This window comes from Notolabrus celidotus, chromosome 6, assembly GCF_009762535.1.
Source record: "Notolabrus celidotus isolate fNotCel1 chromosome 6, fNotCel1.pri, whole genome shotgun sequence".
Taxonomy (NCBI): Eukaryota; Metazoa; Chordata; class Actinopteri; order Labriformes; family Labridae; genus Notolabrus; species Notolabrus celidotus.
Window position 1 is genome coordinate 18,424,773 of NC_048277.1, and position 14,973 is coordinate 18,439,745.

At 42.1% G+C, this 14,973-nt stretch overlaps 1 protein-coding gene across 1 annotated transcript in view; it reads left to right on the top strand.

Annotated features, from left to right (window-relative positions):
- The window catches only part of shank3a (SH3 and multiple ankyrin repeat domains 3a), a 259,295-nt gene that overhangs the window by 185,793 nt on the left and 58,529 nt on the right, over positions 1-14,973 (top strand). Inside the window, exon 14 of the mRNA XM_034685684.1 lies at positions 11,483-11,664. Coding sequence (XP_034541575.1) covers positions 11,483-11,664 — 182 coding nt within the window. The remainder of the gene's footprint in view (positions 1-11,482; positions 11,665-14,973) is intronic.

Sequence of the window (14,973 nt, forward strand, 5' to 3'; positions counted from 1 at the left end):
CTGTCAAAAGTTGTGTCCCATAATGCCATCAAATTAAGTGCTCTGCCATATCTGGTTCTGCTCTGGCATTAATAATCACTGACACAGTCATATGACACTTACTATGTGGCTGTACTCAGTTTGTAGAGGTTTGTGAGCCAGAGTGCAAAGACAAAACAAAGGGATGGAAATGAATAAGGAGTCTTGTGCCTTGAGTCTGGTGTCCCAGCCTAAATGGCTCTCTGTTCAAAGGTTGGTGAGACCTTGTTCCTTTGTGTGCATTATAGTGAGGTGAATATATAAAAAGCCCAAAACGAGCAGCTGGTCTCTGTGGCCAGAACGTGCACCCAAGTGAGACTGATGCTGTCCTTGAATATTTTCCCTCTAATATTTCTGCCTCCCTCTCTCTGTTTCTCTCTCTGACCTTCTGTTTATGCCCATGGTAACTCTAGAGGCAATATGGGTACCAGGGGAGTGTGAAATTAGCTTGGCCGGTCAACAACCCGCCCTACGGCAGACTCCAGCAAGTTCCTGTAGAACTCACCAACACTACCTCCTCATTGTACATGTGCAGTGCTGCCAGGGTTTCTATAGTTTGGCCAGGCTTAAGCAGAAAGTTTAGATGGGGACAGATGAGAGAAGACAGAAAGGTTAGAGGGCTTATTAAAAACTAGATGACAAAAATAATCAGACAGACAGATGAAAGCATAAAAAATGTGCACAGCGGTCGATCCAGCTGATGAAGTTGAAGATATAATAGGACATGACAGTGGATGATGATATGAAAACATGGCAGATTTTTATTTAGAACAAAGCATTTGTCTGTGTCATAAAAGGTTAATTGGTTATTTACCCCAACATGCTGTCAATCTGAGAGGAGAATAATCAGCTAGAGGACACTGTGTTGTGTCAGTGTCAGTGTCACATTGTGTGATTTTTGGGCTTTGCACTTTAGGACCTCATCATCGGTCTTGCTTTTGAAGAAAAGCTTCCAGCTGCAAGATAAAAAGTAATTATGTTACCAAGCAGAAGATAAGAAACTGTTTCCTTATCGATGTCTATTCTGTTTCCAATGAGCACAGAGTTTCACACTTGTAACCATCTTCTTTTTCACTTGTCATAGCAAAATGATTTTACACTTGTATTAAACGGGTTAAACATATTAGTGTTTCTGACTCGCTTGGTAACAATGGCTATATAAGATTTTACCAGTTTCCTTCTCATTTACTACTGCACCACCAGCATTTTTTCAATCCCTACCCAGACAGTTGATTGGACGATTGGACGAAATGAATGAATATCAATTTAAAGTGCTGCAGCCAGGGCGTAAAATTTACTTTTTATCTCATCTGCCATTGGCTAGTGATCTCCAAAAATGTACCTGCCAAAAAAATGTTTCACTGGCCAAATAAAAAAGAAATGGGTTTTGCTTCTGTTTATCCTTCATGTGTTTGCGGCAAAGGCTGCAGCTCAGGGTGTGGTTTGTCGGGTCGTAGGTCAGCCAGGACCGAGGTTGAACAGCCTTGTCAATTTTTCCAGTTTTCTTTGAAACGTCGTATAGTGACATTACTCTGTTTAGCTGTCTGTTCCTCTTCCTGATCATCTCCTGCCTCTTTGTTAATCCTTTTTGTTTGTGGTGGCTTCACGCCGGGAATGTGTCGCCACATCTTCCTCGAAACGCTCTTCCCGCCGTGCTTCTTCAAGCAAAGGGAATTAATGGAACTCCAGTAGCTGACGTGACACCGTTCCCAACGTACCAAATCACAACACAAGTACAGCGCGCCGCTAGGGTCAAAATAGCCTGACAGTCGCCATAGATGGGCGAAAGTATGAAAACAAAACCTCACAGGCAATACAAAATTTTCCATCGTACACTGGCAGGTGTATGTTGTTTTACACACCAAACTATGTTTTTACCCGCCATTGGCGCTTAGCGGGTGTTAATTTTCCGCCCTGGCTGCAGCCCTTTATTTGACAAGTGTGGAAAGAGATTTATAAACAGTGGACTTAACTTTCATTCAATCCGAGAATATGTGGCAGGCTACCCACAAAATGCTCCCATGTTATGTTGAGGTAGTAGCTGGCAGGGTAAGTGGTGATAAAACTGTGACAATCGGTGTGCTCTAGTATAACGCTCATGTGATGTATGAAGGTAACAGGCACAGCATGAGGAGTTCCCGTTCCCTTCACCTTTAATTCTTTGTTTGTTGTTGTTCTCCTTACCTCTTTCTCACCCCATATCCTCTCTCTTGCTCTGCATTAGTCACACCTGTGGCTGTTGGCTGTGTAGATTATCCATGGCGTCTTAGCACAGCCTAAGGTCCGGGGTACTCCGACAGAAAAGGAGGACAGAAATAGGGAAGAAGAGGAGGAGGAGGAGGAAATGAAGAGTTAAGCTTCTTCTGTTTAACCTGTGGAGGATTGACATCAAAGGAAGGCAAAGTACAGTCTGAACTTAAACATTTCTATTAGTGTGTATGAGTGTGATGCTGATAGGTTAAATAGGCACCCATGGTAGCTTTGCCTTATTTTACATATTGATGCTAGCACTGGCCAGCAAATAATCAATAAATCATCAATACAGACGTTATTGATGATGTTACGCATTATATGGTGTTTTTTAAGTGAAACGATAATATGCGGTCTTAACAACTGATGCTGGAGCTACCTCAATTATAAAACATGATTTAAAGTAAAAAGGGAAAAACACTCCCCTGGGATAAGAATTTCAGCACAATTTAAAAATGAATCTCTGACATTACTAAAATGCTCTAAAGCTCCTGCAAGGAATTTTGAGTTTTTGTCCAGTTGGCGCCCCCTGTGGACAAATCCATACTTTTTGTCTCTGAGTGGATTTGTCTTGTACATAATGTTTTTTTTAACAAAACAGTCTCATGCTGGGGCACCGTTGGCCTAGCGATCTCAGCGCGCCCCATTTAGAGGCAATAGCCCTCGTCACAGAGGTCGCAGGTTCGATTCAAGCTGCGACCATATGCTGCGTGTCCACCCTCACTCTCTGCTCCTTACATTTCCTGTCTCTCTTCAGCTGTCCTATCCATTAAAGGCAAAAATGCCCAAAAATATAACTTAAAAAAAAACTATCATGCTGCCTTTTTTTCTGTCCCACATATGACTCACCATGAATCCTTTGCTGTGGAGAAAAGAAAGGCTTTCTTTGCATTGCCTGACACCTACCCCTCGGCTGCTGTGTCAGTCAGTGTAAAAATGATAATATATAATAAGAATCAGTCTGGCAGGTTTTGGTGTTGATTGCTTTTCTATGTTTTGTAGAGGGGTCAGTATTAATTCCTGTTCGTTATGAAACCAGCTGAAAACTTTTCACAGGAGCTTTAATAGTGATCATATGCACAGTCCCTACACTGGGCACATGCATACTGGTGTACGAATAGACAGACACTGTGGAATTATAACTGCTTAGATAATAGTGATGCCTTCTGCCCATGTACGCAAATGTAGTATTATAAAATGTTTAAGCATTTCAGTATGAAAACAAATTAGTTGCGATGTAATGCAGGAGTTCACCAAATTCAGAATTCAGCAAATATATGTTTTGTATTTGTTTTGCTCTTTTAAATATGTTAACTATGATGAATTACAAGCAAAAGATGTAACATGCCAGTGCCTCGAGGTCCTCAACTACTTGCACCACATTGCACACCTTTCAATCTCAGATTCAGTCTTACTGTCACTTTTGAACGAGACCAAAAATTCCCAAACTTTTTTTAGAAGTGGTTTTATAACTGATTACTGTACTCGGGGTCTGGATTTCTCATAGCAAGGTCCTGGTTCACTGCATTCCCTCTACACATCCACAGAAAAGATAATTTTTTAAAGAACCCTTGTTCAAGTCTATTACCCACCTATAGACTTATGACCCATAGACAGCTGTCTTATTAGTCAGCATAATGCCAAACAGTATCATACTATCCAAGCAAGAATAATGCAGTTTGATCCAAATACATTTTACTAGAGGTTACCCCCTTTACACCAAGAGTCTGTTGTTTACAACCCAGCAAATCAGTACAAATGTACATACAAAAAGTGAAGGGTAATTGTTTTAGTGTAGGGGAATATCACTCAGTAAAATGGTTAAAGCTTAGTTGTTGTCAGTATGGACGAAGTTGGAAGCAGAATCTGCCTCCCATTTCTGAAACTCAGGTGGAGTTTAGGGTTTTTGTTGATGAAGCTAATTGAGCCTTTCTTCTAATGTTGCTCATCGGCAAAGTCTCTGCTGAGCATAAACCATTCATGTACTAACAATGTGTTGTTCATGACATTAAAGCCTGATGAGCACTGAACAATAAATCCACTCAGTTTCACCTCTATAGCTGTAAACACTCCCACAGTGGAAAGAAGAAATGAGCGATCATGTGTTCATTCAGGTGCAGCAAAGCAAAGACCGACTGATTATCATTGGGATGCAAAGTGTGATGCTGATTATGCCCATGTTCATAATTTGCTCACCTCACCTTAGAGAGCTGGGCCATTTGAGGACAAATCCATTTACCTGAGAAGGCAAAGCAGTCATGTGAAAAAAAGATACACTCAAGCTGCTTAGTTGGATAGCATCTGTGTAAATGGCATTTAATGACATTTTCCTCTCAATCTTTGAATTTCTTCGGCAGTTCAGGAATTTTGACCCCAAACAGAAGGAAGCAAGACTCATTACCGAGCCATTCAAATGTTAACCTGTCTTTAGTGAGCTCATCGATTCTAATCTAGCATCTGATAGCTGGTAGGCCCAAATTAATGGCCTTGAGAGTTCTGATAACCACATCTTATCTAATCTGTAAGTGTGGTCCAATCTTAGACAAAGATGAAGAGATGAAGGCAACGTACACAGAGGATGCAGCATCTCCATTGATTCATGCACAAAGCCATTTTAAAATCTCATTAATAATGGTTGTTTTCTTTAACATTTATCTTCAAATTCTGATCAAATGTTAAGACAAAACATTTGATAATAGTTTGTTTGAATTCCATTTTTCCAGTGTTGACACCTGTTCTGAAAATAAGAGACCATTAATGAAACCAAACCAAAAAGAATGTTCACTGTGCATCATCAGTATTGAAGTATATTGTTAATGAAGGTCAACCGCTTTGCAATCACTTCATTCATTAGCTGTAGCACACTTTCTCTTTTTTTCTTTTCATCAATTGCTTGAATGTTTGATCCAAGACTATTCAAGTAAAAAAAAGTCAACAGGGATTTTAATCTGTGTATTTTCTAGCAAATGATTTCAGATATATTGACTTTTGTAGAGGTTTCAGTTCATATTATTGAATTCTCCGGTCATTTGTCGGCTATATTTGCTTTCCTTTGATTAACAGTGGCCATTGTAAAGGAAGGAGGTGCGGTCTCTAAGGAAATGTTGGGGCTTTCTTAGTAGTCTCCATTAGAATTTCATGTATATATGTGTCATTGCGTTGTTGTGTAGTGGATCCTACATCTTTATAGAAGTCACTTATAATGAAGCATAGTGAGAGAGGAGAAGACACAACAAGGGAGGGAGCTGTTATATTAAATGCCGAACTGCTTTGTGTATGAAAAATTAGCAACATTTGATAAGCAACTGACATGACATCAAAGATCGTCTGTTGTTGGTAATAACAATTGATATAATGAAACTTATATATACCAGGGATGTCCTGATCAGCTATTTTGGCCCTTGATCTGATTTTTTAATATTATTGTATCTGCTGATACCAAGCACCGATCTGAACAGTTTTTTGTTTACAAAAACAAAGAAAGTAATAAATAAGCTTCGGCTTATTCCACTTAACTAAGTCCAGCTAACATTGTTGTGAAACTCACATGTACTCTGTTTCACATGCTCTGTATGATACCCATTAAACTTTTGTATGCAATAAGGCATGCTTAAACTCGAGGCAATGCTGCTGTGAATATGAAGGCCAAATTCCACCAGATTTGTGTTCGGTCCGTCTCTGATCCGTCACGGAACCGGATCTGATAGGTTTCTATTCGAGTCAATCTGTTAACTTCCACTGGATCCGCTCCGTTGCGTTCTGGCTGCGTCTCTGATCCGGCAGGTCGGAACGCAATGGATCAGATACACAAGACTTCCATTTTTGCTGTATGCCAGAGCACAACGCATCAATTCAGCACAGAGCAGATGGAGCGGGACAGGAAGTCAGGCACCAAAACAAAATAAAAAACGGGTTCATTTTCAGAATAAAGCACTCTGTGTTATTATTAGATCATTTTAACTTAACCATGACTACAAAATGTCATTTTGAACGGAGGCAGGCTAGGCTTCCAAAAACGCAACTGCTGGGTGTTGACGGACGAGAGAGCACGGAGCTGGACCGCATTGGATCGGACATGGATCTAGTCGAAGTCCCGTGTAACTAACTCTCACAAGGCAGCCACTGCCTGCTCAACCAAAAGCATAAATGTTGGACATTAAGATAAGATAAGATAAGATAAGATAAGATATTACTTTATTGATCCCCTGGGGGGGAAATTCAGTTGTTACAGCAACCCAGACATAAGTACAATCAAGAAAGAAGTTTCAATAAGTACAAAATAGTACAAAAAAAAGATAAAACAAAAATAAAACAAAATAACAACAATTTAGATATATACAATGTTACAAATGGAATTTAAATTAAATAATATTAAATTAATGCAGCTTTCTTACATTACACGTTATTTTATCCCCTTTCATTACTATTTTTATTTTTCACAAACTAGATAACAATATGAACTGCGTGGATCAGAGGACGACAAAACCCTGTTTCTCTACCATGAAGATGGGCTGGTTGTCCAAAGAGATGAATTCAGTCACCTTCTCTGGGATCTTTTTGGCCTTTTTAGCTCACTCAAGGCTATTTATCTTTCGTTTCAAGTCCAGAGTTTGTTGCTTTTGCGGAGCGGTCTTTCCTCTGCTCCTGTAGTGAATTCCGTTACAGTGGTACATTCCGAACGCAGACCTACTGCTACCGCCTTGTCCTGTGTTTTGTATATTTTCCACCTTTTTAGACCTCTTATCCCTGGAGAGTCTTGTTGCTGTAATCTGTCTGGTTGTGCACTTCATTTAGTTGAATACATATTTGATATATCTGTACCGTGTGAATGATGGAGTAAAGATCTCAAAGAAGGCCAAAAAACTTAAATGCATTCAACTCTGGTGAAAGCCAAGAAGCAGAAGCAGATGAGAAATAAATTAGAAATCCAGATTTTTTTTTTTAGTTTCCTGGTCACCTCAAGGACAAAGAGCTCCTTCCCACATTTAGTGTACAGTCACAGTGACTCCTCAAGTCGGCCATTAAACTATTCTAAGAGATGGAATACTTTAAAAGTAACGCATAAGATGTTACCAACGGCAAGTCATGGATGGAATATGATTATGTAATTGTTGCAAGCGTAGCTCAGAGTATATAAAGTGATTGAACATTTGACAGAAAATCAATCTATCAATCAATCTTATCCTATGTAGGACTGATTCATAATACAGTGGGGCAAAAAAGTATTTAGTCAGCCACTGATTTTGCAAGTTCTCCCACTTAGAAAGATGAGAGAGGTCTGTAATTTTCATCAGAGGTACACTTCAACTATGAGAGACAATATAAGAAAAAAAAATCCAGGAAATCACATTGTAGGATTTTTAAAGAATTTATTTGTAAATTATGGTGGAAAATAAGTATTTGGTCACCCACAAACAAGCAAGATTTCTGGCTCTCACAGACCTGTAACTTCTTCTTTAAGAAGCTCTTCTATCCTCCACTCATTACCTGTATCAGTGGTACCTGTTTGAACTCGTTATCTGTATAAAAGACACCTGTCCACAACCTCAAACAGTCAGACTCCAAACTCAACCATGGCCAAGACCAAAGAGCTGTCGAAGGACACCAGGAAGAAAATTGTGGACCTGCACCAGGCTGGGAAGAGTGAATCTACAATAGGCAAGCAGGTTGGTGTGAATAAATCAACTGTGGGAGCAATTGTAAGAAAATGGAAGACATACAAGACCATTGATAATCTCCCTCAATCTGGGGCCCCACGCAAGATCTCATCCCGTGGGGTCAAAATGATCATGAGAACGTTGAGCAAAAATCCCAGAACTACACGGAGGGACCTGATGAATGACCTGCAGAGAGCTGGGACCAAAGTAACAAAGGCTACCATCAGTAACACTCTACGCCGAGAGGGATTCAAATCCTGCAGCGCCAGGCGTGTCCCCCTGCTTAAGCCAGTACATGTCCAGGCCCGTCTGAAGTTTTCCAGAGAGCATATGGATGATCCAGAAGAGCATTGGGAAAATATCATGTGGTCAGATGAAACCAAAATAGAACTTTTTGGTAAAAACTCAACTCGTCATGTCTGGAGGAAGAAGAATGCTGAGTTGCATCCCAAGAACACCATACCTACTGTGAAGCATGGGGGTGGAAACCTCGTGCTTTGGGGCTGTTTTTCTGCAAAGGGGACAGGACAACTGATGCACGTTAAGGGAAGAATGAACGGGGCCATGTATCGTGAGATTTTAAGCCAAAACCTCCGTCCATCAGTGAGAGCATTGAAGATGGAACGTGGCTGGGTCTTCCAGCATGACAATGATCCCAAACACACTGCTCGGGCAACGAAGGAGTGGCTCTGTAAAAAGCATTTCAAGGTCCTGGAGTGGCCTAGCCAGTCTCCAGACCTCAACCCCATAGAAAATTTGTGGAGGGAGTTGGAAGTCCGTGTTGCCCAGTGACAGCCCCAAAACATCACTGCTCTAGAGGAGATCTGCATGGAGGAATGGGCCAAAATACCAGCTACAGTGTGTGCAAACCTGGTGAAGACTTACAGGAAACATTTGACCTCTGTCATTGCTAACAAAGGTTAGGTTACAAAGTATTGAGTTGAACTTTTGTTATTGACCAAATACTTATTTTCCACCATAATTTACAAATAAGTTCTTTAAAAATCCTACAATGTGATTTCCTGGATTTTGTTTTCTCATTTTGTCTCTCATAGTTGAAGTGTACTTCTGATGAAAATTACAGACCTCTCTCATCTTTCTAAGTGGGAGAACTTGCAAAGTCAGTGGCTGATTATATACTTTTTTGCCCCACTGTATATGCTATCCAAAGACACTTTAAGAGTAGAGCTGCCCTTTTTGTAGTTATATTATTTACACAGTCCGGACATGACATTGATCCATCACAAGCCAAAATATCTATACTTCTTTATCTGACCATACAGATTTTGTTTCTTTGTTTTTTGTATAATTTTAGCATCACACACAAACAGGTTATTTAAGATAGAAAAAACATCCCATTTCCTCTCTTCTGTCTTACACATGGATAACATGTAGGCCTGACCATCATCAGCTTGACTGCAGGGGGCAGCTGAGGTCAAGCTTTGTCCATAACCTCACGGTAGGTGCATGGTTGGGTAGAAGCTGGGGAGAGATAAACATCAGAACTAATTTTAGAACAGATTTTTTTACTCTCTGTGTCCCTTTGAGATAGCCTGATATCTCCAACCCTCCCTCCTTTCAGCTTTATGTGCTGCTGATGTTCAGTGCCGGGGCTCAGACATTAACATGCGGCAGCCATCCCGGCCCCTCAGTCCCTGCGGTAATTGGAAAGCCGTCAGCAAGCCGTTGTTTCGATGGTGAGGGGAGACGGAGAAAGAGAGGCTTGTGTGATGGGGAAAGCAAGAAAAGCAGTAGAGAGCTGGGTGGAAAGGAGACAAACAAGACTTGAAAAAAGGAAAGGGGCTAGGTAGGCAGACAGAAGGATGAGGAGAGGAAAGGGCATAGGAGGCTAAAATCAGGTAAATCAAAAAATAAAGGCTATAAAGTGACTGCTACAACATGTGGGGAGAACTAGTATGAGGCGGAAAGAAGTATGGAGGGGATGGGAGATTGTTGGTTCTTCAAGAAAGTTTCAGTTTTAGGCTAAACCAGGGCTTCTTGTAGTGAATGAGCTGTGACATTTTCATGTTTTAGTACATGACATGTTATAGGAACACAAACTCATGATCCTCTGATTGAACGTAATCATTGCATGTTTGCTTTTTTCAATGTATTGTTAAAGAAGCTGAAGGCAAAGCATTGACAACACCACCAGCAGAATGACACTGAGTACAACCTACACGGAGGAGGCAGGGAAGTGATGAATGAAGACTAGGCGGAGCTCTGCTGCTGGTGTATTAGAATTCACCGCCAGAGAGAGAGAGAGAGAAAGATGGGAAGAGAGGGAGTAAAGATGCAATGCGAAGAAATGTTGAGAAGGAGGCAAATAAAAGGGTGAAATGGGGGTGAGGAGAGAAGGAGGGGATTCAAGGCAAAGGAAAAGAGGGAGGAGCATCAATTAAACCAAATGAGCTGAAGCTTTTGCCCCCCGCCCCACTGCACACAAGCACACACACAAACACAGTCACGTACACACACACACACACACACACACACACACACACACACACACACACACACACACATGCACATTCTCTCGCAGCCTGCCTCAGGGAGCCATGGCGCATGCACGCTTGCAGGCAGACAGGCAGGAGCAGATCAATCGTTTTCTTGGACCAGTGTGTGTATGAGTGTCAGCAGTGTGTTAGCGACATGCTGGTGGCGGCGTATGCCATGCTAGCGGAGGTGCAATGTTAGCAGGAGTGGAGGGGGCTGTCTGTGTATGTGCCTGTGCGCACTGCTAGAATGCACACACAGGGCTTGTGGTGTGTGAGTGTGAGCGAGCCGTCAAAGGGGAGGGGAGCCACGGAGCACAGCGGCAGCAGCAGCAGCATCAGTAGCAGCAGCATCAGTAGCAGCAGCATTGTCAGAGAGTGTGTGAGCGAGCGTGTGTGTGTGAGGGGTGGAGGGGAGAGGAGAGGCAGACGCGGCGGGACTCCCTGGAGAAGGAGTGGGAGTCGGGGAGCAGACCCAGCCTCTCTCCTCCACAGCAGGTGAACCAGGACCCAAGGACGAGGCAGGATCTGTAGCCTAGCCTGGAGCAGCTGGAACTGGGGACACACTGGGGATCTCTGTCTTTCTCTGGAGGGGGCTTCTTCTGGAGTCCCAACTCAAGATGTGTGTGACTAAGGGTGCTTCCAGACAGATCTGACAGACCTACACAGAGAAGGAAATGGAGGAGTCCCTCCTTTCGTTTAAGAATTTTACTTCTACCTCGGTCAGGATGCAGGAAAGAGGGAAGAAATAGAAGGGTAGAGTAAAAGGGAGCAAGAAGGATATTGTCTGTGCTATCAAGGAAGGAAGAGAGGGAATAAGAAGAGGAGGGGGAGAGTGGTTGGGAGGAGTATACTTCTCTCTCTCATGACTCTCCCATGGAACACTGACTATTGACTGCTGAATGGCCATCACTGGAGCTTGTTTATGAATCCCTCCCTGGCAACCATTACAACCAGGGGGTGTCACCAGGTCCCTGTCCCGCTGTCAACCATGTCGGTGACCACGGGCTTCAGTTACCAGCTCCCTGGGATCACCACAGTAACATATGTGTTTGTTTACAGCCCAGGCTCCGTCCAGCGAGACCCAAGCCCTCCTCATCACACTCCTCCAGCGCTGACAGGCCCTCGTGGGCCCAAACGGAAACTCTACAGTGCTGTCCCAGGACGTACTTTCATTGTGGTCAAGCCCTACACGCCACAGGGGGAAGGAGAGATCCAACTCAACCGTGGAGAGAGAGTCAAAGGTAGGTCGTCTACTACTATTAGTCTTACTTCATTTTCTTTTCATACCTAACCCACCTCTTGTAACTGCTATTGTTTGCCACTATTTTGTTCATATTTCACGTTATAACATGTCAACAGTTCTCTTATAAAAATGTGTGATCGCCTGTAAAGTTCATGGCTACTTTCATGACTGTGTGGGCGGTGTTTGTTGCTGCATAGGAAAGCAAAGTTTCACATGCTGCCATATATCTCATTACAAAGCACACCATTACTTCACTGTGTTTCTGGCTGCAGAGCAGTTACGTAATCTCTCAACCTGGAATTCATTTCAGTGTCATTTGAGCTCGACACTGTGAGTTATCATTTCATTCAGTTTGTAAATGTGCTGTTTTCTGCTTTACACAGAGGTGCAGTGGCTTCGCTTTTATGTGTTTGTGTGTGTGCTTTTGTCTCCATCCATGCTCCACTCAAGACTTTGACTGTAATGACGTAGAAGGTAAACTCTAACATATTCTTCTCACCTGAATCTCTCCCTTACACCTCAGTGTGTCAACCCTACCACCACAGTGTAGCTGTTAGTTCCTGGCCCTGTTTGAATCCACTTGAACCATGTGTACAAGCTCACTAGTAATCTGTGATTACTCAAGGAGAGGGCATGCAAATTCAAACAGGTCCCGTGTGCTTTTGGTTGTTGGTATGCAAACACACACTGTGTCCTCCATCCTCTCTGATAGTGCTTCCCCCTGAACGAACACCTGCTTTTCTCCCTCTTCTTATCACCTGTCCACAGACACTCAAGACACGCTTCAAGTTGACCCCACACCTTACATCCTGCCACTCCACATACATCACCATGGATCAAACCCTCATTAGCTTAATGGAAGCAGTTCCCTCCTGTCCTCAGAGAGGCCGTGGAGAGAGCGGCCACACTCATGCTGAGACCTCTCATGTTCCTCTCAGATCTACAGAAGCACAGGAAGTACAGATTAAGGGTCAATTTGGAATTTCAATTTGGATCCTGTGCAATCAACTGTAACACAAACACACACGCAAACACACACATAAAATTGCTCTTGTTTCGATGACCCTGTCTCCCTCAGAAGCAGTCAGAAGCAACAACACACAAACACTAATCGAAAAACCACTGACTAGTCCTATTTTCTCTGCCCTGATATACTAAAAGAATCATATTCTTTTGAGATAGTTCTCTTCCTGCTTCTCTGACGTTGAAAACCTCTGCCAGTAAACCTCCCCACTGTATTCTTTGATGTCTACTCCCTATTGTTTTTGTTTTACTGAAACAGTGTTGTAATTTTACAGGTATCACTTCAACAGTTGATTCATTAAGATTCATCAATCAGACTATTGGTTTTGTTGAACAAAGCCAAATGATACAGATTTGTGGGAAACTTGTGATGCATTCTGATGTTGACACAAATGTTATTGGGAATGTGATGACTCAACAGGAGCCTGTGTGCTTCCATCTACTGAATGGATCTCCTGTCACTGGTTTTCGGTCGGTGCAGCTGAATCCATAACCTTGCAACAAATGTGAACACCCAGTGTTTTGCTGTTCCTTCATGTTGGCCATGCAGGAAACGAGCTTACAGTTGCATGGCTGCCAGCACCATGGCCCAGCCAAGTAAACCATCTGGCTCTGTTATGCAACACTGACCATCATAACCAGTACTGTGTGGTGTTCACTATACTTCTGTAATCCTGGGATATTAACTGAGAAATGCATCATCGATGTCAATTGGTTGACATCTTAAAGCTCAGGTTTGTGTGTTTTGGTATGGATTTGTGTGGAGTGCAATGATTATAGCAGGGGAGGATCTATTGCACAGATACACAAAGCCAAGGAAGCATTTTCTTTGGGGGTGGATGACCCCTGGTTTGATACATAATGCATTTCATCTCATCTGCATTTATAAATGGCCGAGTTGCTAATAGTGATAGTGTTCATTAGACGTGGAGGACAAGGTAAGGCAAGTGAAAAAGAGGGAAAATGATAAAAGGATTGATTTTATTTGATCTTTGCCTGTTCTGTCTGCACTGTCAAAGAGGTGAAGTAGCCCAAACAAGCCTAGTTTTGTGAATATATTAGGGATGCAACAACATCAAAATCTCACGGTACTATATCGTCACGGTATTAAGGCCACGTTACCGAATTATTGCGGTATTGTCAAAAAAATAGGATGATTTTGATAAAATATCATAGTGTGGAAAATTAAGTGCCAGGAATGATAAGGATAAACACACCAACTGTAATTGAACACAAACATAATGCTCAAATGTTCTAATCACATTTATTACTACCAACAGGTATTTTCAAGTGCGAAGAACAGTGCAGGCACATCCAGTGTTTCAAGTAGCAAGCAAATAAAAAAAAAACTTTCAGTTGAGCGTCTTTAAACAGACAATGTAAACATCCAGTGTGACAACTGGAAAACAATAATGTTCAGTTTAGTGTCTGTCAACTTTTAACTGACAATGCAAACCTGTGTTTTAACAAGAATAAAAACAATCATTTTGAAATGCCTCAGGGATTGATGTGTGGCCTCGCTTGCTTCTTGGTTTCACATCAAGAATCTTTTCCGGGTGATGATTCATCAAGTGGCTTCTCATATTACTTGTATTCCCTGACTTGTAGACAATCACAGTCTGGCAGTGTCTGCAAACAGTTTTTTGCATGTCCGTCATATTTTCTCCTCGATTGTTTTTGTTTACTGCAAAACCAAAAAGCGTCCATACTTCTGATTTAAACTTCGCAGGAGGTTCCACTAGTTTGAGTTTCCGCTCCGCTCCCCCCTCTGTGCTTTCTGCTATCTCTTCCTGCACTGCGCAGGGGATCATGGGAGATTATGTTTTCTTCTCAGACCGGCCCACTCAATAGTACACTAGCTGGAGTACTCTGAGTTCCTGTTTGATAGCGTCACATGCCAGGGCATTATTTTGAGAATTTTGAAACCAAGATACCGCGATATTTACAATACTGTTACATCCCTAGAATATATATAAGTAATTATCCATATCATTGTTTGTACCATGAAGGTGATACTGCTTTGACATCAAACATGTTTTGATTCAGTCTATATGGCCCCTTTACCCTCTCCCCCCTCTTTTACCTCGCTCCCCCTGCCCCAACATACACACTTACTCATACACTCATCACTGTCTTCCTGTTATGTCCCTCACATCTTTTTTGATCAACAGATATACCAGAGGAGCATATTTATGATGAGCTCACACTGGGTAAAGCACACTTACTAATTTGTGTGTTTGTGTTTCCATTATTGTGTGATGTGTTAGCCCCTGTTAGCGATTCG